At 41.8% G+C, this 25,836-nt stretch overlaps 1 protein-coding gene across 3 annotated transcripts in view; it reads left to right on the top strand.

Moving 5' to 3' along the window:
- ANO6 (anoctamin 6) overlaps nucleotides 1-25,836 on the top strand; it is a 200,561-nt gene that overhangs the window by 28,376 nt on the left and 146,349 nt on the right. For 2 of the 3 annotated variants that reach the window (XM_019934579.3, XM_019934577.3), the window contains exon 2: nucleotides 11,151-11,210. The exons of the other annotated variant lie outside the window; for it this stretch is intronic. In XM_019934579.3, the coding sequence (XP_019790138.1) occupies nucleotides 11,151-11,210 (60 nt within the window). The remainder of the gene's footprint in view (nucleotides 1-11,150; nucleotides 11,211-25,836) is intronic. 3 annotated transcript variants of the gene reach the window in all.

The raw sequence follows: 25,836 nt of genomic DNA, 5'->3' as shown, positions 1-25,836 counted from the left end.
CCTGGGCAGATAACATGGGGACCCGTGTTCCAGGCTGGGCGTGGGAAAACGGTTCGACACAGAGAATGGTGACAAGTTGAGTTTGAGGTGGGGTCTCCAAAGTGCTTGGCACGTGATAGAAGCTCAAAAACTTTCAAACTGAACAGTGTACCCCTCCTAGTATTCCAGGTATGGGCTTCAGGAGTTTGCGAATTCCTAGAAGTTGTATATAATATTTTATGTTTATCTGCTTCTGAGAAATTTTCTGGGGAGAGGATCCTTGAATTTCACTATTTTCCCAAAGAGTTGCATGGCCTACGAAAGGTTAAAAACCACTCTTGACAAATATTCTGCCACTGGAAATGGGTGAGGTGAGGGGCGGAGGACAGACAGTGATTCGAAGATAAACTGTCCCCAGCTGCAGCTGACAGGGGTGCACCTGGGCATTCACAGGGCAGTCACTCACCTGCTAGGGCCGCTGAGGGCCTGGTCACAGTGGGCACTTCAGGCAATGGTTCCACGCACACTTTTCTGGCTCCTTTCAGCCAGCAGGCTCGTTCTGCTTTCTGTTTGCTCCATCTAAGCCATTACAGTGTTCTTTCCCTGATAGTCAAAGCAACTCTCCAGGGCAGGAAACATTATGGGGTTGAAAGACTGGGGAGAGAATGAAAGCACCATATGTTTTATTCCAAAAATAAAGTAAGGAGGTGAGCATGTGAGGGGAACAAGAAAGCAAATGCAGTAACCAAAGCAGTTCAGTGGCAATGGTGTTAAAGAGACTGCATTAAAAGACTGCAACTGCATTAGCCCCCCAGAGACACTGTGGGGTCAGCTCATTCATTCCTCAGTGGCTGGTAAAGAGATGTGTGAATTACCCGACTCCTAGAATCCTGTCTGGTCAAACCCAGTGTCCTCCTCCGCCCCTCTGTGCAGCTATATACCTTTGTTTAGAACATATTGCACTATGGTGTCCTTGTTAACACACTTTTCTTCCATAAGGCAAGACTGGCTTATTTTGGAATACCCAGCATTTACCGCTCAGCTCAGGACATGTTTATTGAAAGAACACACTCGAGCTTTCTAGCCTGAGAGTAGTGGGGTTCATAGTTCAGTCTGCACAAAGGAAACCCCAAACAGCTGAAGACTTCCATCATCCTTTGTTTGGTTCTTTTCCTGCTTTGCCCAGTGAGGCACTCAAGTAAAAGAGCTCATCAAGGAAGGGAGCAGATCTTCTGCAAAGATACAGGCTGCTCTTTTGAAGGGAGAAATGTGGTGCAATGTTGAATCCGATGCAATCTCAGAAGCTATCGGCTTGCTAAACAGTGTTGATGATGACAAAGCAAAGCAAGGGACAAAGGTTACGGAAGCAGATGGAGGGCACTACCGGTCACACTTGGATCTGTCTTGGGAGCGCCCACACACCCCCCATCGGTCGCCCCAAGTCAAGTAACCTTCAGAAGCATAATGATTAGTTGTATTTTCCAAAGCTCAACATTGGGATGCATGGATCAGGTGCTGCCTTACGCGAAGCTCAGCCCTGCTCCCAGGGATTTGGAGGATCCCTTACAGTGTTGGGGGGAACTTGCAGAGGGCTCAGAGCTTGTTTAAAGGAATGAAAGATTTTAAGATGGGAACACTGAAGAAGGAAGTGAAGGGTGGCTTCATGGTCTCAGGTGTGTGAAATACACAGAGAGTAGTGATTAATATTTTCCTATTACTAAGGAACAAAGAATAAGAATATTGTTTTGAACTATATGAGAACTGAATTGATGGGATAACTTAAAATATTATTGAAAATATCTTCCTTTACTCCTATCATATTAACTTTGTTTATAGACAGTTGGTCATTTTTAGCATTCAAGTCATTTACTGTTTCCCAGATTAGATACTCTTTTCGAAAGAAGGAAAGGAAACCAGTGATACTGATTGAGCACCTACTGACTGCAGGCTCTGCTCTGGGTTTTCTTGTGTCTCAGATTTGCAAACATCATCCCATTTAATACCCAAGGGGCAGGTATTATTATCCCCATTTATTTGTGGGGAAACTGAGGCCAGGAGCGCTCAACATGACAATTATAGGTGGCAGTCCTAGGTCTTCTTTATATGTTACTTCAATCCTGAGTCTGTGCAACTCCAAAGGCCTTGCTTCTAATTTATCCTTAAATGTGGTGATTCTCATGTTTCCTGAGTCTGTCTGGATGCCTCATTCTCTACGAGGCATTCCAAACTGGCCCATCCCAGGTCCGGAAAGCCTTCACCTCTGAGACAAACTGTGCATTTGATGCAGTTCGGCACTTCCGTGTCCAAAACAATCATCTATTCCTATTTCTCAGCCTGGACAAAGCATACTTACGGAGCAGCAAATTTGTAATGCATGCTTTCCAGCATTGCAAAAAGAAAAAGAAGAGAAAGACATTTCAATATAATAAAGTTAAAATTTTAACCCTCATGGCATGCCTTTGGGTTGTCTCCACAGTGTGGGCAAGCACAGATAGTATGCAGTATCAAGGCTCATAGCAAGGTGAATGATTCTCATCCAAATTAAACCTGTTGGTAACCAAACCTTCCTATCCCTGACGTCTGCTGTGCCACATACTTTTCTGATTGTAGTGTTACAGTCAGCTCTCTGTATCCACAGGTTCTGCGTCCACAAATTCAACCAACCGTGGATCAAAAATATTCCCCCCCAAAATTTCCAGAAAGTTCCAAAAAGCAAAACTTGAATTTGCCACAAGCCAGCAACTATTTACATAGCATCTATATTGCATTAGGTATTATAAGTAATCTAGAGATGAGTTAAAGTATACAGGAGGATATGCTTAGGTTATATGCAAATACTACACCAGTTTATATAAGGGACTTGAGCATCCAGGATTTGGGTAACTGCAGGGGTGCTGGAACCAATCACCCGCAGATCCCAAGGTATGACTGTAAGTGGTCCATTGTAGATATTTTGGAAAAAACAGAAAATTGCAAATAAAACAGAAATCACCCCTAATGCTACTGCTCAGAGATAAACCAAACATGAATACCTTAGTGTGCTTCTTTCCAGCCTTCTAAAAACGCAGAATTTTATATAGTTTAGAAATACAGTATCCTGTCTTTCCACTTAACTTGCCTCATAAGCATTCCATAATATTTATTTTTCATTGTGGTAAAACATACAGAACGTAAAATTGACCATTTTACCCAATTTCAAACGTACGATTCAGTGGCATTATATACATTCGCCGCTTTTCGTCTCCAGGACCTTTTCATCATCAGCATTCCTTATATTTAAAAATGCTTCACAAACCACATTTAATAGCTGCATAATATTCCACTAGACAGAACCGACGTGGAAGCCTTTGCTAGCAAACATTTCACAGATACTTATTTTGTCTTCACTGTGAGGTAGACTTTGTGGCTGAGTCCATGAACAAAACACGGTTTTTGCCTCCAGGATCTTAAGTCTGGTGAAGAGGTTGTTCATCAGCAGGCAATCTGATTCCCATGGAGGGTGAGCACAGGGGCTGTGGATGAGAGTTTAAGTCGAGGTACCATTTACATAATCATCCCTTGATCGTTGCGGATCTAACGTGTAGCAGATTATTTTGCTGTTATAAATAATACTGTGAGACTGTTGTAGGCATAAATATTTTTTCACATTTCAGATTATGAAGATTTTGAAAGGGGACTTACTGGACTACTCATTGTAACAGGGCAATAAGTAGAACTGGTTATTGTCATTTCTCAAGGTCAGGGGCGGCCACAAAACGTTTTCATTTCCTCTTACACCTGATGAGCTCTACCAACTTTTTCATAAATGTGCATCTTACTTGCATTTGGCAGGATTGTGTGAAGCGTTGGGATTGGGTAAAGAGTGTATCCGACGAGGAAGAGCTAGGAAGGGCAGAGGCAAAGTGATTGTGGCCTAGGTCAACATTGTAGTACAGGGAATGTTCAACCTGTCCAGCTGTTTGTACTCATTTCAGAGGCCTTGGTTTAGCTCAGGCTTCAGGGCTGTGCTCCACGGGGCTCCCTTCTGTGAAATTCCAGACTTCTGCACTTGAAGCCCACTGTGCAATGAAAGTAGCCTATTAAAAAAAAAAAAAAAGTAACTTTATCATCTAAACAGAAACTTCTGGTCTTTTGTCCAAGCTGCAAGAGACTTTTGGATATCATACAATACTTCCCTGTTCAGACAACAGATGAAGATTCTGAGGCTTAGAAAAGTTAAGAAACATTCTGAAGAAAACCAGTTGGGTGGACAAAGCAGAGAGATTCAAACTCATTTCTCTTGATTTATCTGGCGGTCACCCCATTACCTGTCCCATGTTGTCTTAGCCTTTGTTCTTCTCTTTACAGGAATCCTTTTCTTCTTCCCACTTCTAAATTCCTTATTTTGTTCTCTGCTGTTTTCTTCTAAGATGTTACTCATTTTCGGTATTGAATATGTATATGTGCTGGCTGATATCTGTCTACAGTCGTCACATGATGCTGGTGTGTTTGACTTCCTTTAGTTGACTAATTTGTTTGACTGCTAACTCTCTCTTCACCTGGGCCTCATTGTTTATTGGAAAGTTTCTCTTGGCTCTGGCAAAACGAATCAGTTATGCCTTATTTTTCTCCCTTTGTGTTAGTCCCTTTGGGTAATTTTGTGGGTTCTGTTTGTTTTGTTTTTGAATTAATTTTAAGAAGTAATATACCCTTCAACGATACAGTAAATGTTGAAACCTGGTTCAGGGCCAAAGAGTAAGCAGTTTTTAAATAGATCATGTATGTTGAGAATAGGAATATTAACACGGATCTCTGATGCATTAATTTCATGATGTTTGATACATAAAGGTTAGTTGGTAAACCTTTTACCATGTGTACACGTGTATGTATTTATGTAAACGTGCATGTATTTTTTTTTTATGTGTAGTAACTCTTCCTTCTAAGGTCAAGTTGCATTGCTTCCTGTTAGACAAAATGCCATTATCTTCAGTAGAGCTTCATATGTATCTAATGACTCTAAATATAGCGCTGTGGGCCCTCTGATAATAACCAGAAAAAGGAACTTAAAAAGCCAGAGCGCCAAATGTGGTCTGAGGCTCTCAGCCCCAATATGAGGTGATTATTATGCAGTTGGAAAGTCCTGTAGCTTAGATTCTAAACAATTTCTGGTAATCAATATCTCAAAATAATTCACAGAGTTATCAGGTCCTTTCATTTATGAGTGAAAGGAACAATTCCTCATTTATCTGAAGTCTTTTATGTTGGCAATTCCATCCTTAATTAAAAAGGCATTGGCATTTTCATTATAAAAATTGTTCTTGTGGATTTATATCTGAGTCTATTAATTTAGTGTTTCAAAACTGATTAGCCTTAACCCATATAGTTACTTTTATACAAAGGCAACTTAAAAATTGATTTTGGAGTATCTTGATTTTAAAGATCATTTCAGACATCCGATTTGCCTGTGTTGGTTCTCCTGTATTGATGTATTAAGTTCTGGAGAGCTAAGCAATAAATGCAGTACATTTCACTCCAAAAAAGCCATTATCATCCTCTCTTTAAAGGACTTGAGAGCCCAAGGAGACATACCCTGCTTCTGCACCTCACACTTGTTCTCTTACTCATTTCCTTCTCTATTTTTCAGTGTGGAATAGTCATTATGATAATAATAGCAATTATATTTTCTTAAGTGCTTACTGTCAGGCCATGTGGTATGCCCAACTTTAGTATTCATAATAGCCCTGTGAAGATAGGTAGTATGATGCCCATTTTATACATTAGGAAGCTGAGACTTTTCCCAATAGATTACATGATTAACCTCCTTTGATTAACCCTTTGATTGATTGATTCCCTGTCATTTCCCTGTCATTTCTCTGGTCCATTCTGTACGTCACTGCTGGTCCCATCTGTGTTCTATAATATTCTCTTTCAGAAACACCTTTAAAGACTCCCCAGACTTCAGTCAGTCTACAGGTTGGCCCCAATTGCTTTAACTTTATATCCCACAACCTCCTTACAAGAACCTGCACCACAGACCCCAAGGTGAGCATACTGTGTACTTTCCCCCACTGTTCCCCTGCCCCAGCTCTGGCAGGTGCCTACTATGTGCCAGGCACTCTGTTAGGATCTTAGGTACATAGTTCTTGCCTTTAAAACTTTATACTCAGTGGCAAGGCAGACCTGGATATATTACCTCTCCTTAGCCTTTATGTGTCTAATACCAGATTGGTTTAGAGCTCTTGCCCTTGTTGAAACTTTTCCCTAACCATTCAAGGCAAAAGTGAGTCTGCCCTCCTCAGAACGTGGCCTGAACTGACTGTACCAAATACTTAGCTTCAAGTTTTGATCTTCTTTTCATGTGCCTGGATCTTAGCCCACTTCTGCGTTATAGAATCTGTAGGTAAAGTCTGTGGCTTTAATATCTCTTTTAACACTAAACTCTAATTTTTTTTTTTTGCGGTACGTGGGCCTCTCACTGATGTGGCCTCTCCCGTTGTGGAGCACAGGCTCCGGACGCACAGGCTCAGCGGCCATGGCTCACGGGCCCAGCCGCTCCGCGGCATGTGGGATCTTCCCGGACCGGGGCATGAACCCGTGTCCCCTGCATCGGCAGGCAGACTCTCAACCACTGCGCCACAAGGGAAGCCCAACTCTGATTTTTAAAGGGAGGATTGATTAATTTATAAAAATCTATATAATTTTATAAGGATATTTTAGCCTAGGAATATCATACTTTTAATATATTGCATTGTGACCTGAGACCACATGTATTAAGCTATAAAAAAATTAGGTGGGTACAGAAATATGGCATTTTGTTTTGTTTTTTGAAATTTTTACAAACCCTGGTACCAAATCTTTTATTTTTTAAATTGATTAATAATATTACAGTTACACCTTCTTTTTCATTAGTTATCAGCACAAGAAGAAAGCCTTTTGAATATAAGCCAAGCCTTTAAAGGACACTAATAACATATCTTGAGCTCTATTCCTTTTTTTTTAAAATTTTTTTTAGATGTTGGGGGTAGGAGTTTATTAATTAATTTTCGCTGTGTTGGGTCTTCATTTCTGTGCGAGGGCTTTCTCTAGTTGTGGCAAGCAGGAGCCACTCTTCATCGCAGTGCGCGGGCCTCTCACTATCACGGCCTCTCTTGTTGCGAAGCACAGGCTCCAGACGCGCAGGCTCAGTAATTGTGGCTCACGGGCCTAGCCGATCCGCGGCATGTGGGATCCTCCCAGACCAGGGCTCGAACCCATGTCCCCTGCATTAGCAGGCAGTTTCTCAACCACTGCGCCACCAGGGAAGCCCTCTATTCCTTTGAGTTATGGGATTTGTTAAGTAAAAGGTAAGTGGCATAAGCAGACTGAGTCCTGACTGAGATAGGAAACCTGTTCTAGTCCTGGCCCAAGTCACTAAATTGGATTACCCTGATCTAGTCAGAAGCATCATGTGCCCCAGTTTATTCACATGCCAGGTGAGGCCATCTTCATCACAGCAGACATAGCGGGGTTTTGACCCACTGAAGACTTTTGGGCACCTGTCTCCATGTTATGTTAATTTGAATTTCACCCATCTATTTATGTATATACAGGCATCCCTGGGAGATACTGTGGGTTTGACTCCAGCCCACCATGATGAAGCAAATATTGCAACAAAGCAAACATCGCAATAAAGCGAGTCACAAATTTTTTGGTTTCCCAGTGCATATAAAAGTTAAGTTTACACTATACTGTAGTCTATTAAGTGTGTAATAGCATTATGTCTAAAAAACAAGGTGCCTACCTTCATTTGAAAATATTTTATTGCTAAAAAATGCTAGCCATTATCTGAGCCTTCAGCAAGTCATCGTCTTTTTGCTGATGGAAGGTCTTGATGTTGACAGCTGCTGACTGATCAGGGTGGTGGCTGCTGTGGCATTTTCTTACCGTAACAGCAATGACGTTTGCCACATTGCTTGACTCTTCCTTTCACTTAGTAACTGGCCTAGTTTCAATATTGTGGTGTCTCAGGGAGCAGGGAGGCCCGGGGAGAAGGAACAGCTGGTTGATGGAGCAGTCAGAGCACACACAATATTTATCAGTTAAGTTTGCTGTCTTATGTGGGTGCAGTTCGTGGCGCCCCAAAACAATTACAGTGGTAACACCAAAGATGACTGATCATCGATCACCGTAACAAATATAACAATAATGAGATAGTTTAAAATATTGTGAGAATTACTAAAATGTGACACAGAGACATGAAGTGACCAAATGCTGTTGGAAAAATGGTGCCAATAGACTTGCTCGATGCAGAGTTGCCATAAGCCTTCAATTTGTAGAAAACACAGTATCCACAAAGTGCAGTAAAGTGAAGTGCAGTAAAATGAGGGATGCCTGTACTGTGTTAGTGTACTAGGGCTTCCATGTAAAATACCAGACTGGGAGGGTTAAACAACAGAATTTATTTTCTCACAGTTCTGCAGCCTGGAAGTCCAAGGTCAGGGTGTCAACAGATTTGGTTTCTTCTGAGGCCTCTCTCCTTGGCTTGTGGACACCACCTTCCCGCTGCATCCTCACATGGTCTTTCCTCTGTGTGTGAACATCCTGAGGTCTCTCTGTGTGTCCATATTTCCTCTTCTTCTAAGGGCTCCAATCAGATTGGATTAGGGCCCACTCTATCAGCCTCATTTTAACTCATCAGCTCTGGAGAGGCCCGTTTCCAAATATAGTCACATTCTGAGGTACCGGGAGTTAGGGCTTCTACATATGAATTTTGAGGAGACATAGTTCAGCCCATAATATCTATTTAAAATAACATTCATTTGTTTTAAATTATATCTAGAGAGACTAGTACAAAGAAGAAACCAAAAATAGCCTTCCTAGTTAAGGCCTATTATTTAACAGCAGTGGGGTGGTAGGTACCTGAAAAGATAATTCAGACTGTATTGAGGGTATAAAAGGAAGAACGACACTCTCCTAGCCCCCTTCTCCTACACTAAGGCAGCTTCTTTAAATACATTTACATACACGTTTACATACTCTGTTTAGCTCTAAACAGAGTCCAGGGGCCTTTTTTCCTCCTGTCTTCATGTATCCTACGAAATACGTATCTCTGGATCTGCACACGCTCTGGACCGGCCTTCTTTTAAATGGCTACATAGTATTCCGTTGTGTATGTACGAGATTTTAATTTAACTAGTCACTTATTAATGGGCATTTAGATTGTTTCCAGCCTCCTCAGCCCCCCACCAGCATTATGGAGATGCATTTCTTTTTAATACCCATTATGGAAAGAATAGTAATGGGCCACCTAATAGAAATAACTGGCGTCCGATTTTGGTGACGACAGCCGTTGTTTTTCACCTTCCTGTCTCTTGGTTCGTACAGGAGTTGTTGTGAAAGGTGTTTGTCTTTCTTGCCCTCCAGTCCCTGACCATATGCCAGTACCTCTCCTTCCTGCGTAATGTGAAGGAAGGGCCTCCCTGGGCGGCCTTAGGTCATCTCTGTACAGCAGTCCTTCCTCCTCAGGAAGAAAGGCTCTCCAAATCAGCAGGCATAGGCTCTTTCTAGTTAAGCAAAATCGTCTTTCTTGTAAGCATTGCTGTTTCCTTGTCCACACCGACATATGCATCCTTTCTGGCTGCTTCGACCCTTCAGAGAGGGGCAAGCTTTCTAATGGCATGCGAGCATTCTTACCGCTAATCAAGATTTACAGCTGAGACCAGGACGCCCAGCCGCTCATTGGATTTGCAGACCCTCTAAGCGAACAGCAGCAGCTCCAAGATTAAGTGCAGCGCAGGGGCCCCAGCCCTGTTGTCCAGGCCGTTCCTCCTTCCCCAGGCCCAGCCTCTTAGTCCCAGGTATCATCTGGCGTTACTTTATAAGCTGCGTCACCCTGCAGATGTTCTTTTCTGAAGAATTACTTTCATTTCTGACTCATTTCAGGAAATGAGGCAGTCGATCAGAGGTGTTCTTCGTTTCCAGACCTCCGGAGAGTTCATTTTCTCCTTGGATTTCTAACCACATGTGGGCAGTGCTTTATTTACCCAGATGTGAGAAATAACAGTAATGAACAGCCCTCATCTTAAGGAGCCCTTACTTCCCTGAAGAATCCCATGTGAGGGCCCAGAGGTGGCTTATGCTCTTATTAACATAAATATTTCTGAGGCTTTGGTTTCATGATGCTTGTAGACATGCTGTGTGTATGAGTTTGGTGCAGGCAAAATATAATTTAGCAACAGATTTAAAAGATAGTCTGGAGTGTTTCTAATGACTGTTTGTTTAGTTCACCATTGCCTAATAAGTGGATTTAAGTAACCTTGGGGGTAGGGAATATAATGTTCATATTACAGTCAACCATGCAAATCATATTCTAAGTATTGCAGAGCACACACCATGGAGTCACTTTATAGATGTAGTCCTTGGAGTTTTGAATTTAGAGCTGAGAGCATTTTGGAGTGGACATTTTCTACCTGTCATGCATCAACATGAATTATGCACATGTCCAAAATCAACCCTACTGTGTGTTACAACTCTGTCGGGGGCTTTTGGCACTCAATTCTCTTTTTAATTTGACATAAGAATTCTCATTCTTCTGGGAGAAACTGGCTTCTCTTTCCTTCCTTTTCCCATCTTTCACTGGCCATATAGGAAACTGAAGTCGTGAGAGGGCCTAGAACAGTGGTTCTCAATCTGGGCTGCACCACGGAATCAGCCTGGGAACTTTCAAAAATACCGATGCCTGGGTCCCACCTCCCCAGAGAGTCTCGCCTAATTGTTGGGAATGCAGCCTGCACTGGGAGGATGTTATTGTGCCCTAAGGGTTGAGAACCATAGGCTTGAGAGCTCATCTCAGCCCGTGGTTCTCAGCCTGGGCTGCAGGCTAGCATCACCTGGAAAGCTATTGCCCAAAACGCTGCTGCCCCACCAATTAAAACCACACTTTGGGGGGAAGGATCCAGGATTTTTAGAAAGATCCCAGATGATTTCTGATGCACAGCAAGGATTAAGGTCAACTGACATAATCTAACCATCGCATATCATAGATAAGGAAAAGGAGAACTAGAAAGGTCAAATGGCTTGCTCAAGGTCAGATCCTGGTTGTTGCAAAAGCAGGTCTGGGACTCAGGTCTGATGCCTCTGACTGGTCTTTCTGCTGCCTACCTGGCCCCCTTATATTTGTTTGTTGTATTTATTGATGCCTCCTCATCCTTCAGGTGGTGTTCCTGCCTCCAAGAGGCCTTTAATGGCTCCTGCCACTCTCCCATCCGGCCTGGGTAAGATGTCCTTCCTTTATATTTGAACCACCCTCCTTCCCCTTCCCCTTGGACTGTCAGCTCTAGAAGGACAAGGCCCATATCCTTTCAGTAACTTGCTGGCATGTAATGGGGGACCTAGATAATGTTTGTGGAATTGAAATTCCCTAACCTTTTATTCACCAATTAGCCCACATGGATTGCTAAAAATAATCCACTCCTTTTGAAAGTAGCTTCTGAGAGCAAATGTTATTGTTACCTGTCGACCGCCCACTGTGCTGTGGGTCAAGATCTCATACACAAGGAACTCCCACCCTTGCCTTCCAGGAGAGAGAGTTGCGGTGGGGGGGGAAGTTTGTCAAGGGGATTTTGATGACAAAATAATGAAAGCAAGATTTCTGTGACTTTACATGTTGCTCAGGGTATTTATAATATCCAGGGACTTGCGAATAACATACTTACAAGTGTGTGTGGTGTCAGTGAAAGGGGGCATGTGGCATTATCTTAAGACAAAATGAAAATGCTATTTCATAAAAATATGTTTTAAGGACTAAATTATTTCCTTTATCATAATGCATATATAACTGAGCAACCACATCCACTAGCATAGCTGAATTAAATCCTTTGGCTTCTCAGGATTAATATGTTAACGTCTTTTCAATTGAGTAAAAAACTATTGAGGAGATCAAGATGGCGGAGTAGGAGGATGTAGAACTCACCTCCCCATGTAAGCACATCAGAAATTACATCTACACGTAGAACAACTCTCACAAAAAACCAACCAGACAGTGGCAGAAGATCTCTTAAATGACCAAAGCTGAAAGAAAGATCCCATGTAACTGAGTAGGACAAAAAAAAAAAAAGTCATCAGGATGGGACCAGCACCCCTGGGGGGATCTGTAAAGGAGGGAGTGTCCACACAGGCAGGCCCTTGCTGTATGAAACTCCCCTGTCTGCTGGGAGGCCCACTGGGACAGATAGGGAGCTGGAGGGGCCTGGACTCTGCTCATGAGGCATGTGTACATGCTGGCTTGCTAGCAATCAGAGCAGAGAGAGACCAGCCCTGACGCTGACTACTACCACCTTGCTGCGCTTCCAAGCCTGAAATGCACGCTGGACAGGGCTGCTAGTATGTACTAAAGTGCTGAAACTGCAGCGAAGGGACCTTGGGAGAGGACTTGGTCTAGCTGCTTGGAGACAGGCTGGAGGGCCTGAAGTGAGGTCCATTGTTAGTGCATGTAGGGTGGGACGTGGGTCCACCAACGGAACCCCACTTTCAGCTTGCTAACAGCAGGGCACGGCTCCGGTGGTGCAGGCCTTGTGAGCATGTACAGGGTTGGGGTGGGGCTGAAATCTGAGCTCATTATCAGCCCTCCAACAGTGGGGCCAGATCTGGGCAGCAGTGGACTTTGTTGGCGTGCACACGTGGTGGTTGGTGGCATCACAGAATCCCATGTCCTCAGTGGATAGCCCCTGAGTAGGATTATGCAGCAGTTCCTTTCTCAGCAGGAGTGCTGTAGTTAAGCCCACCTCACACCACAGCTTGGAGCTGGATCTGGGGTGGACAGGTCCAGGAAGAGGCCTGCCACAGAGGCAGCACAGGTCCCAGGCCACAGCACAACCACCTCAATTCCTGCAGCCACGATGCTCCGGCCTCCTCCACCAGCTTAGTACTAGGTCTGGGATGAATACAACAGAGAAAGGAATGTGGCCTTGGGCTGCTTCTGGGCAAAACCTTGGACACCTGCATGGGTAGCACATAGGCTTGCCATGACCACAATGGGTCTCATTTGCTTCAGGGCTCACCTCCTTGGGGGCAGAGCATATACTTAAGTACAGTGGAGCTTTATTGAACCTGACCCTCAGGACTTCTACTGCAATAAGTGGGGAGCAGACCTCACCACTGACATGGCTGTGACAGCCATGGAGCAAAGAGGAGGCATCACCCAACACCCAGTGCAGGATCTGGACATCAGAACAGCAGTCAACCCCCTGTCAAGGGGATAATGTCCAGCATACTCTGAGGAAAGATGTGGCAGGCATTCATACCAAAAACAGCCCAAGCACCAAAAATATTGGACCCACAGCCTGCACAGGAATGCTCCCACATAAAAACAGCCCTTCAAGAACAAAGTAGATAACTATTTCTCCTAAATTCATAGAGACAGAGAAATGTAAGTAATGTAAATATAAGAAATGTAAGTAAATGAAAAAGCAAAGGAACTACTCACAATTAAAAGAACAAGAGAAATCCCCTGAAAGAACAAACTCAGTGTACTTGACCCTGAGTTCAAAAAGGAGGTAATAAAAATGCTAAAGGAATTAAGAAAGAAATTCAGGTCACTGTAACTAGAAACCAGAATTAGGAAGCAATCAAAATTAGACAATTTGATTGCCAAGATAAAAACTGATCTAAAAGCAATGAATAGCAGACTAAATAACACAGAAGAATGAATAAGTGATCTGGTAGATAGAATAATGGAAATCACCCGACAGAACAGTGGACAGAAAGAAAAATAAAAAAAAAAAAAAGAAAGGAACATATGAGATTTATAGGGTAATATAAAACACGCCAACTTATGCATAATAGAGGTTCCAGAAGAAAAAGAAAGAGAGGAGGGGATTGAAAATGTATTTGAAGGGCTTCCCTGGGGGCTCAGTGGTTGGGAGTCCGCCTGCTGATGCAGGGGACATGGGTTCGTGCCCCGGTCCGGGAAGATCCCACATGCCGCGGAGCGGCTGGGCCTATGAGCCATGGCCGCTGAGCCTGTGCGTCCGGAGCCTGTGCTCTGCAACGGGAGAGGCCACAACAGTGAGAGGCCCGCATACCGCAAAAAAAAAAAAATGTATTTGAAGAAATGGTGGCTGAAAACTTCCCAAACCTAAAGAAGGAAACAGATATCCAGGTATAGGAAGCACAGAAGGTCCCAAACAAGATGAACCAAACAGACCCACACCAAGACATATCATAATTAAAATGGCAAAAGTTAAAGATTCTAAAAGCACTAAGAGAAAAGAAAGAGTCAGTCACGAGGGAACCCCTATAAGGCTATCAGATGATTACAGAAACTTAGCAGGCCAGAAGGGAGTGGAATGATATATTCAGAGTCCTGAAAGGGAAAAACTTACAACCTGGGATACCCTGCCTAGGAAGATTATCATTTAGAATAGAAGGAGAGATAAAGAATTTCTCAGGCAAGCAAAAACGAAAAGAATGCAGCAATACTAAACCTAACCTAAAGGAAATATTGGAAGGTCTTCTCTAAGTAGAAAAGAGTCAAGAATCTATAGGAAAGGGAGACTCACAATAAGAAAGGCAAATATATAAACTGATTGAAGATTACTTAAATAAGCCAGTACATAGATTAAAAAACAATAAAATAATTTTTGTGAAAGCAGTTATAACTACAGTTAATAGCAAAAGGATAAACATGAAGATGTAAAATAGGGCGTCAAAATCACAAAATGTGGGGGAGGGGAGTAAAAAGATGTAGATCTTTTAGAATGTGTTTGAACTTGTATGACTATTAGTCTAAAGCCAGTAGATATAGTTATGGGTCAACATACTTAAAAACCAGGGTAACCAAAAATCAAAATTATACAACAGATTCACAAAAACCAAAAACAAAGGAACTCAAGCATAATACAAGAGAAAACCATCAAACCACAAAAGGAAAAACAAAAAGGACAAGAAATTAATAAGAAGAACTATAAAATCAACTGGAAACAAGATTTAAAATGGCAATAAATACATACTTATCAAGAATTACTTTAAATGAACTAAATGCTCCAAACTAAAAAACTAGAGTGGCCAATTGGATTTAAGAAAAAGAACAGAAAGGAACCAATAATATACTGCCCTACAAGAGACTCAGTTTAGGCTGAAAGACACATATAGATTGGAAGTGAGGGGTTGGAAAAAGATACTTCATGCAAATAGAAACTACAAGAAAGCAGGGGTAGCAATACTCATATCAGACAAAGTAGACTTTAAAACAAAGTTCATAAAGACAAAGAAGGACACTGTATAATGATAAAGGGGTCAATACAAGAAGAGGATATTACACTTGTTAACACATGCACCCAATATGGGAGCACCTAAATATATAAAACAAATACTAACAGACATAGAGGGAGAAATTGACAGGAATACAATTATAGTTGGAGACTTTTAATACCCCTCTGACATCAATGGACAGATCTCTAAGACAAAATCAGTACGGCAACAGAGACATTAAATGATACCATGGAACAATTGAACTTACTTGATATTTACAGGGCACTACATCCCCCAAACCCAGAATACACATTCTTTTCAAATGCACATGAAACATTGTCTAGGATGGACCACACACTAGGGCACAAAATAAGCCTCAACAAATTTAAGAGGATAGAAATTATTTCAAGCATCTTTTCTGACCACAACAGAATGAAACTAGAAATCAACCATAGAAATAAAAACACGAGGGGCTTCCCTGGTGGCGCAGTGGTTGAGAGTCTTCCTGCCAATGCAGGGAACACGGGTTCAAGCCCTGGTCTGGGAGGATCCCACATGCCACGGAGCGGCTGGGCCCATGAGCCACAACTACTGAGCCTGCGCGTCTGGAGCCTGTGCTCTGCAACAAGAGAGGCCGCGACAGTGAGAGGCCCGCGCACCGTGATGAAGAGTGGCCCCCGCTCGCCACAACTGGAGAAAGCCCTCGCACAGATGCGAAGAACTAACACAGCCAAATAAATAAATAAATAAATAATAAAAAAAACACGAAAAAAATGATCACATGGAGACTAAATAACATGTTACCAAAAAAAAAAAAAAATAACATGTTACAAAAAATCCAGTGGGTCAACAATGAAATTAAAGAGGGAATCAGAAAATACTTCAAGAGAAATGGCAATGAAAACACAACCTTACAAAATCTATAGGATGCAGCAAAAGCAGTTCTAAGAGTGACATTCATTAGCAATACAGGCCTTCCTTAAGAAACAAGAAGAATCTCAAACAGCCTAACCTACCACCTAAAAGAACTAGAAAAAGAAGAACAAACAAAACCCAAAGTTAGCAGAAGGAAGGAAATAATAAAGATCAGAGAGGAAATAAATAAAACAGAGATCAAGAAAACAATAGAAAAATCAATAAAACCGAGAGCTGGTTTTTTGAAAAATAAACAAAATCAACAAACCTCTAGCCAGGATCACCAAGAAGAAAAGAGAGAGGACCCAAATAAACAAAATAAGAAATGAAAGAGGAGAAATAAAAACAAATACCACAGAAATACAAAAAATAATAAGAAAATACTATGAACAAATTGGACAACCTAGAAGAAAGGGACAAGTTTCTAGAAGTATATAGCCTGTCAAAATTGAGTCAAGAAGAAACACATAATTTGAACAGACCAATCACTAGAAGTGAAATAGAATCTGTAATTAAAAAAAAAACCAAAAACTCCCTGCAAACAAAAGTACAGGACTGAAAGACTTCACTGAGGAATTCTACCAAACATACAAAGAAGAACTTATCCCAGTCCTTCTCAGACTATTCCAAAAGATTAAAAAGGAGAGAACACTGCCAAATTCATCTGTGAAACCACTATCACCCTGATACCAAAGCCAGACAAAGACATTACAAAAAGAGAAAATTACAGGCCAATATCTTTGATGAATATCGATGTAAAAATCCCCAACAAAATATTACCAAACTGAATGCAATAATGCGTAAAAAGGATCATACATCATGATCAAGTTGGATTCATTCCAGGGTAGCAAGGATGGTTCAGCATACACGAATCAATCAATGTGGTATACCACATTAACAAAAGAAAAGTCAAAAATCATATGATCATCTCAATAGATGCAAAAAAAGCATTTGATAAAATTCACCATCCCTTCATGATAAAAATTCTCACCAAAGTGGGTACAGAGGGAACATATCTCAACATAGTAAAAGTCATTTATGACAGACCCACAGCCAACATAATACATAATAGTGGAAGCTGAAAGCCTTTCTCCCAAATTCAGGAACAAGACAACGATGCGCACTCTCACCCTTTCTATTTAACATAGTATTGGAAGTACTAGCCACAGCAATCAGACAAGCAAAAGAAATAAAAGGTATCCAGATTGGCAGAGAAGAGGTAAAATCATTATTTGCAGATGACGTGATACTCTATATAGAGAAGCCTAAAGATGCCACACAAAACCTATTAGAACTGATAAATGAATTCAGCAGGGTAGCAGGATACAAGGTTAATATACAGAAATCTGTTGCATTTCTTTACACTTACAAAATATCAGAAAGAGAAAGTGAAAAAATGATCCCATTTAAAATCACACTGGGGAAAAAAACAACAAAAAACTGTGAATAAACTTAACCAAGGAGGTGAAAGACCTATACGCTGAAAACTATGAAACATTGATAAAGGAAGCTGAAGGTGATTCAAAGAAATGGAAAGGTATCCCATGCTCTTGGATTGGAAGATTTAACATTGTTAAAATGGCCATACTACCCACAGCAATCTACAGATTTAATGTGATTCCTATTAAAATCCCATGACATTTTTCACAGACCTAGAACAAATAATTCTAAAATTTATATGGAACCACAAATGACCCAGAATTGCCAAAGCAATACTGAAGAAAAAGAACAAAGCTGGAGGCATAACACCCCCTGCCCCAGACTTTAGACAGTACTACAAAGCTACAGTAATCAAAACAGTGTGGTATTGGCACAGAAACACACATGAAAATCAATGGAACAGAATAGAGAGCCCATAAATAAACCCACACGCCCACAGCCAATTAATCTACACCAAAGGTGGCAAGGATATACATTGGAGAAAAGACAATCTCTTCAGCAAGTGTTGTTGGGAAAGCTGGACAGCTACATGCAAATCAGTGAAATTAGAACACTCCCTCACACCATATTACAAAAATAAACTCAAAATGGTTTAAAGACCTAAATATAAGATGTGATACCATAAAACTCCTAGAAGAGAACATAAGTGAAACACTCTTGGATATAAATCATAGCAATATTTTCTTAGATCAGTCTCCCAAGACAAAAGAAGAGCAAAAATCAACAGATGTGACCTAATCAAACTTAAAAAGCTTTTGCATAGCAAAGGAAACCATCAACAAAACAAAAAGACAACCTCTGAAATGGGAGAAAATATTTGCAAAGGATGTGACCAACAAGGGGTTAATATTTAAAATGTACAAACAGCTCATATAACTAAATACAAAAAAACCCAAAAACAAATGCTAACCCAATCAAAAAATGGGCAGAAGACCTACATAGACATTTCTCCAAAGAAGATACACAGATGGCCAGCAGGCGTATGAAAAGATGCTCAGCATCACTATTTATGAGAGAAGTGCAAATCAAAACCACAGTGAGGTATCACCTCACACCAGTCAGAGCAGCCATCATCAAAAAGTCTACAAATGGTAAATGCTGGAGAGAGTGTGGAGAAAAGAGAACCCTCTTACACTGTTAGTGGGAATGTAGATTGGTACAGCCACTATGGAGAACAGTATGGAATTTCCTTAAAAAACTAAAAATAGAGCTACCATATGATCCAGAAATCCCATTCCTGTGCATATATACAGAAAAGACGAAAACTCTAATTTGAAAAGATACTTGAACCCCAATGTTCTTCGCAGCACTATTTACAGTAGCCAAGACATGGAAACAATCCAAGTGCCCTCAACGGATGATTGGCTTAAGAAGATGTGGTACACACACACACACACACACACACACACACACACACACACACACACACACAGGAATACTACTCAACCATAAAAAAGGATAAAACATTGCTATTTGCAGCAACATGGATAGACCTAGAGAATATCATACTAAGCAAAGTAAGTAGGCAGAGAAAGCAAATATTATATATTACTTATATGTCAATCTAAAAATAATACAAATGAATCTATATACAAAATAGAAAAAGACTCACAGACATAGAAAACAAACTTATGGTTACCAATGGGCAAAGGGAATGGGGAGGGATAAATTAAGAGTATGGGATTAACAGATACACACTACTATACATAAAATAGATAAGCAAGAAGGATTTCCTGTATAACACAGGGAACTATATTCAATATCTTATAATAACCCATAATGAAAAATAATCTGAAAAAAATATATATGTAACAAAAATAAAAAACAACAACAACAAAAAACTATCACTCCTCTGTCATCTCAGTTTACTTAAGGTCATGCTTGTCCCGTGTCTTCTTGTTATTTGAAAAATGTTTCCAGATTTGCAGTATTTATGTTTACTATTGTAGCCGTTACAGAGATTTGTCTCAGAAAGCAGATTACAACCAGTATCTCTTTACCTTACAGGTAGCCAGGAGGCTGCACAAAGGGGTAACAGAAAGTAGCTGTTTTTCTCATTTGGAGAATTCAGAGTTATAAGTTTTTGGAGCCAAGACTGCAAACTGGGCTGCATTGTAGGATAGATGTTAAAATGACGTAAAGAGATTGCAGACAGTAGCCAATAATGACCCAAGTGCGTGAAATCTTTTTGAAGCCTTAGTAAGACTTTGTGGGTTCATGCTTTATAATTGGGAGTCTTCGTATCCCAGGTAAGTGGCAGTGTGGCAGGGTGTAAATAAAGCCGCCATTTATCAGGGGAAATCTTCCCAAAACAAATATCCTTAAAATTTTCCAGAGAAAGCTAAGTTACTTAGCTGGAGGTAAATATACAACATTTTTATATTAAAATAATTTCATTATATCGTGAATAAAATGCAAAGTTTGCATAACTTTTTTTTTAAGATGAGAAATTTTAAAGAACCACTTTCCAGTCTCTCCTTTGCTGCTACTTGGATGAAAAGTTAAACCAATAAAGGTTTTTGCTAAGTAACCAACTTCTATCTCACTAATTTCGGAGGCTCAACAGTACATTCTGGAAGACACGAAGAAGGAGGGAAAGGAAGGGTTTATTAAATATGTAAGACACCATGTTCAGTGTTTTCACCCATGTTGTGCTGTCGAATCTTTATGGCTGTGCTGCAAATTAGGAATTATTCACAGCAGTTTTTGCATGTGAGGAGGTCTGTACGCACCTGTCCACCAGGAACCAGAGCCGAAATTTGAAAACAGATCTATCTGATTCCAGAGTCCTTGTATTTTTCCCCTGACATGGCCTTTCATGTCATGAGGGTGGAGGCGTCTCCAAAAGAGCCTTGTTATTAACTCTGAGTGTTTGCCATGCTGGTGGAAGAGGAGGGCTGACTTTAGCTTCCCCTAGAGTTTTTTTTTTAATAGATTTAATTAATTAATTAATTTATTTATTTTTGGCTGCGTTGGGTCTTCGTTGCTGTGCGCGGGCTTTCTCTAGTTGCGGCAAGTGGGGGCTACTCTTCGTTGTGGTGCGCAGGCTTCTCATTGTGGTGGCTTCTCGTTGCAGCGCACAGGCTCTAGGCACGCGGGCTTCAGTAGTTGTGACATACGGGCTTCAGTAGTTGTGGCTCGTGGGCTCTAGAGCGCAGGATCAGTAGTTGTGGCGCAGGGGCTTAGTTGCTCCATGGCATGTGGTATCTTCCCGGACCAGGGCACGAACCTGTGTCCCCTGCACTGGCAGACGGATTCTTAACCACTGCGCCACCCGGGAAGCCCCCTAGAGTTGTTATTAAACACCAGTAAGTTAATATTTACAAACTTCTGTGACACAGTTAAAAGCATTTCCCAACATTATCCTATAAAGTTCTGACTTTAAAATGACATGTTGTTATTACAGTGACCCTCAGAGTTCCAGTGTATTCATTGTCATGATTTTAAAGGGAGGAAAGGAATAGTCAGCAGTGGCTATGTTTGGCCACAAGCCATATAGTGTCAGAATTTTGTGATCTCTCTCAGACATCATGCCTTTGACTTGAGGGAGGCAGCAAAGCAAAATAGTTGATAGTTTGTGCTTTGCCCTGCAATCCCTGAATTTGAGAATCCTGGCTCTGCTACACACTAGCTGTGTTATGGCGGGCAAGTGACCTAACCTCTTTGTGCCTTAATTTCCTCGTAAGTGAAACAAGAACAGTAATAACTTGATTGCTGTTTTAAGAAGTGTATAATATCAGGCCTGTAAGAGCTTAGAACTTTGCATGTTGCAAAGTTAGTGCTCAGGAAGTATTTAGCTATTCTTAGTAAAAGCTAGGTGCTACATGGCCCAGCAATCCCACTTCTGGGTACTGCCCCAAGAGAAATGAAAACCTGTGTCCACATAAGACATTTTAACAAAAGTTCATAGAAAGTTTTATTCATAATAGCTCAAACCTGGAAACAAATGTCCATCAACTGGTGAATGGATAAACTGTGGTACATCCACACTGTGGAATACTATTCAGTAGCAAAAAAGAACAAAATTCTGATAGGGGCAACAACACGGCTAAGTTTCAAAAGCATTGTGCCAGGTGAAAAATCCAGACATAAAAGCCTGCATCCTTTTTGATTCCAATTATGTGACGTTCTATAAAGGCAAAACTGTAAATCACACAAATTAGATCCTTGCTTGCTGAGGACAGATCATTGAAGAGCAGAGGAGATTGACTGCAGAAGGGCAAAAGGAAACTTTCTGAGGTGATGGAAATGCTCTCTGTGTTTATTGTGGCGGAGGTTACGTGACTGTTTATGTTCATCAAAATGCATCCAGCTTAGAAAGGGTCCAGTTTTACTGTATATAAGTTACACTTCAATAAATCTGATTTTAAAAGTCAGGAACTGCAAGATGAACAAAGCATAGTGGGGAAAAAAAGGGGTTAGAAACTATCAGAATTGCCGAAAATGCAGCTATTCTACAGTTTCAGTTAGCATGTGAGATGGGAGGAATAATTTTGTTAATTTTCCTCTTACAGGCTGTGAGTTAGAAAAATGCAGAAACCTGTAGAAGAGTTCTGTCCTGCTCTAGCATATCTGATTCTCTTGGCTCTGCTCTGAGCACTGTCTGCTTCCCCATTTTTGAGCTGTTGCCATTTCACAGACACAGGGATCTCCTGGGTTGCTGGCTGGGAGGATCCTGAAGGAGGGCTTGCCATGTGATGAGGCATTCATGGAAACAGATCCTTGGTATTCTAGATGAGTTGAACGTTCCTAGTCCAGATAACTATGTAGTCTGAGTACACTTATGGGGAAGGAATGTTATCTCAGAGCATTTTTCATTCATCATGAGTCACAGAAGCCCCAGCACTTTCTTTTGGAGCCAGCGCTTATCTCAGCAGCCCAGGACATGGTCGACCACTCCCTCCTTCCTGAAATTCTTTTCTTTCCTTGGCTTCTGTGATGCTCCTGCATCTTGATTCTGTTCACAACTCACTTGTTTTTTCTGTCTCCTCTGCTGGATCCGTCTCTCCCCATTCCTGGCCCCTAAACTTTGCAGCGCCAAGGCCTTTGTTCTCTGACCTCTTCCCCATCTTAATGTACTCCATAGGTGCTCGCCTTCATTTCCTTCATTTTCCAGTCTGCATGTTGATGATTTCATATGCTTACCTCTAGTCCCCGTCTCTCCCTTGCTTTCCAGCTAGCTGCCTGTTTTATCTCGTTACTTGGTTGTCTAATAGATATCTCAGACTTAACAGGTCCAAAACCCAAGTCTTGATTTCTTTTCTAACCCTGCACTTCTTCCATTGCTTCTCATCTCAGCAACCACTCTACCCAGTTGCTCAGCCACGAACCTGGAGTCCTCCTTGATCCCTGTCTTTCTCTCCCACCTCATATTCGAGCCATTAGCATCCATCCCAAATCCAAGTGCTCCTAATCTCCCACCCCCACGCCTAAATCCAAGCCCAGGCCACCACCAAGTCTTCTGGGACTTCTGCAGCCACTTCCCAAGTGAGCCTCTGCTATGTACCTCTTGCTCCAAGTTCACACAACAGTCACAGTGATCCTTCTGTGTTAGACTTTTGTACGACCTGCAGTGGACTCCCTACAAACAGTATACAGTTCAAACTCTCAGCTCTGTTGGACTTAAGGCCCTTGCTAACTCTCTGTCCCCATCTCTTCCCACCCTGCCTATCTCTTGAGGTGCCCCAGACATACCGGCCTCTGTCTGTGCCCTGACATGCTGCCCCCCACGCCAAGAATATTGTCCATATCTTCCTCTCCATCTCTTCTCACCTCCCAACCCCTTCCTGTCTAGGATTCCCGTTCCTGCACTTCATTTAGATCTCCCTCAAATGGCACCCCCTCTGAGCTGGCCCTCATCTAAAATATCATTGTTACTCTATCCCCTTCACGTGCTTTATTTGTTTTCAACGCATTTCTCCCCACCTGAAATTGGTATATGAGTATTTGTTTATTGCCTCTGTCCCCTGGTAGACTGTAAGCTCCCTAAGGATGTTGTGCTGGTGTTTGATACGTATTTTCTGAACGACTGAAGGAATAAGAGAATTAATGTTCTGGTACCCCTATATTAAAAATTAAAGAGCCAAATATCTTCCTACACCCTAATATCCCTGTCTGTCTCTCACCCCATTTCTCTGTCCCCCTTTAAGGCAGAATTTCTAAGTCGTCTAGATGTACTGTAGCTTTTCATTACTCGTTTTCTTTTCACTCTGTCAGTCTGATATCTTTTCCCATCACTCTTGTGCAATTTCTCAGGGTCATTCAAGTCCTATGTGTTGCTGCCTCCAATGGATGCATTCCTGTCCTGTCTTACTAGGTCTCTGAGTAGCTTTAGCACAGTTTTCCATTCTGCTCTTGAAATTCCCTCCTAACTTGGCTTCCGCCATCTCTACTGGCCGTTCCTTATTCCTTTGCGGGCATCTCCTTCTTTTGGGGACCTCTGAATGTGGAGAGTTCTTCAGGATGTGGCTTAGGCCCTCTTCTCCCTCTACATGCTCATCTGTTCCCAGGGCTTTACATGCCGTCAGTGAGCTGATGACTCCCCAGTGTATGTATATGTCCAAGAGTGACCTCTTCTGACCTCCAGACCCCACATCTGACTGCCTCCTTGACGTCTCTTTGGATGTCTCATGCTCAAGGAGGAAGTCTTGTTTCGCTTCTGTATCCCATCTCCCTGAATCTGCCTTTCCACATCCCACCTCGGCCATCTTAGTAAATGGTACCACCATCTTGCCAGTTTCCAAAGTCAGAAACTTGGGTGTCATCCTGTGTTTCTCCTTCATTGTCCCCCTTTGCCCCAGTACTATGTTTTTTTTTTGTTTTGTTTTGTTTTTTTGCTGTACGCGGGCCTCTCACTGTTGTGGCCTCTCCCGTTGCGGAGCACAGGCTCTGGACACGCAGGCTCAACGGCCATAGCTCACGGGCCCAGCCGCTCCACGGCATGTGGGATCTTCCCGGACTGGGGCACGAACCCGTGTCCCCTGCATCGGCAGGTGGACTCTCAACCACTGCACCACCAGGGAAGCCCCTGTTTATAGATTTTTTGTGGTGGCCACTCTGACCACTGTGAGATGATATCTCACTGCAGTTTTGATTTGCATTTCTCTAACGATTAATGATGTTGAGCATTCTTTCATGTGTTTGTTGGCAGTCTGTATATCTTCTTTGGAGTAATGTCTGTTTAGGTCTTCTGCCCATTTTTGGATTGGGTTGTTTGTTTTTTTGATACTGAGCTGCATGAGCTGCTTGTAAATTCTGGAGATTAATCCTTTGTCAGTTGCTTCATTTGCAAATATTTTCTCCCATTCTGAGGGTCGTCCTTTCATCTTGTTTATGGTTTCCTTTGCTGTGCAAAAGCTTTTAAGTTTCATTAGGTCCCATTTGTTTATTTTTGTTTTTATTTCCATTTCTCTAGGAGTTGGGTCAAAAAGGATTTTGCTGTGATTTATGTCATGGAGTGTGGAACAGAGATTCTTAATGTTGATACGTGTCATGTCATATCATGAGATGTTTAACATGAGTTCCCGCCCCCATTTTTTTTTAAAAAGGGAAAAAATTAAGCCTTTATTTTTGTCAAAGTTGTGTATAATTATAACATTTTATCTAATTAGAAAATTATTACTTCGAGATTTGTTATGAAAAACAGCAGCATCTCCCCTTTCATTTTCTGTTCTCCAGAGGCATGTGTTTTCAACTTTAGCTGGTTATTTTAGTAATTACTTCTATATCTTTTTTTTTTTTTAAGGAATTTTGCCTTTTAAAAAAAAATTTTATTTATTTATTTATGGCTGTTGTTGGGTCTTCGTTTCTGTGCGAGGGCTTTCTCTAGTTGCGGCAAGCGGGGGCCACTCCTCATCGTGGTGCGCGGGCCTCTCACTATAGCGGCCTCTCTTGTTGTGGAGCACAGGCTCCAGACGCGCAGGCTCAGTAGTTGTGGCTCACGGGGCTAGTTGCTCCACGGCATGTGGGATCTTCCCAGACCAGGGCTCGAACCCGTGTCCCCTCCATCGGCAGGCAGATTCTCAACCACTGCGCCACCAGGGAAGCCCACTTCTATATCTTTAATTAAGATACTGTGTTGTTACTTATCTATTTTTTTTTTTTAGTTTGAGGAGTTATCTATTGCTGAAAAAGTGAGTATTTAGCTCCCTTTCATCTACCCCTGCCCCTCTCCCCTCCTCACACAAACTCTTCCACCCCCTCTGCTCTCAACTGTAATTGTATTGTAATTTTGGTGAGATCAATACGCAGTGTTTACTTTATTATAACTGTGTAATACTATCTACAGAAGAGCCC

The sequence above is a fragment of the Tursiops truncatus genome, chromosome 11 (assembly GCF_011762595.2).
Source record: "Tursiops truncatus isolate mTurTru1 chromosome 11, mTurTru1.mat.Y, whole genome shotgun sequence".
Classification (NCBI taxonomy): Eukaryota; Metazoa; Chordata; class Mammalia; order Artiodactyla; family Delphinidae; genus Tursiops; species Tursiops truncatus.
This window is presented reverse-complemented; position numbering and strand designations above follow the sequence as displayed.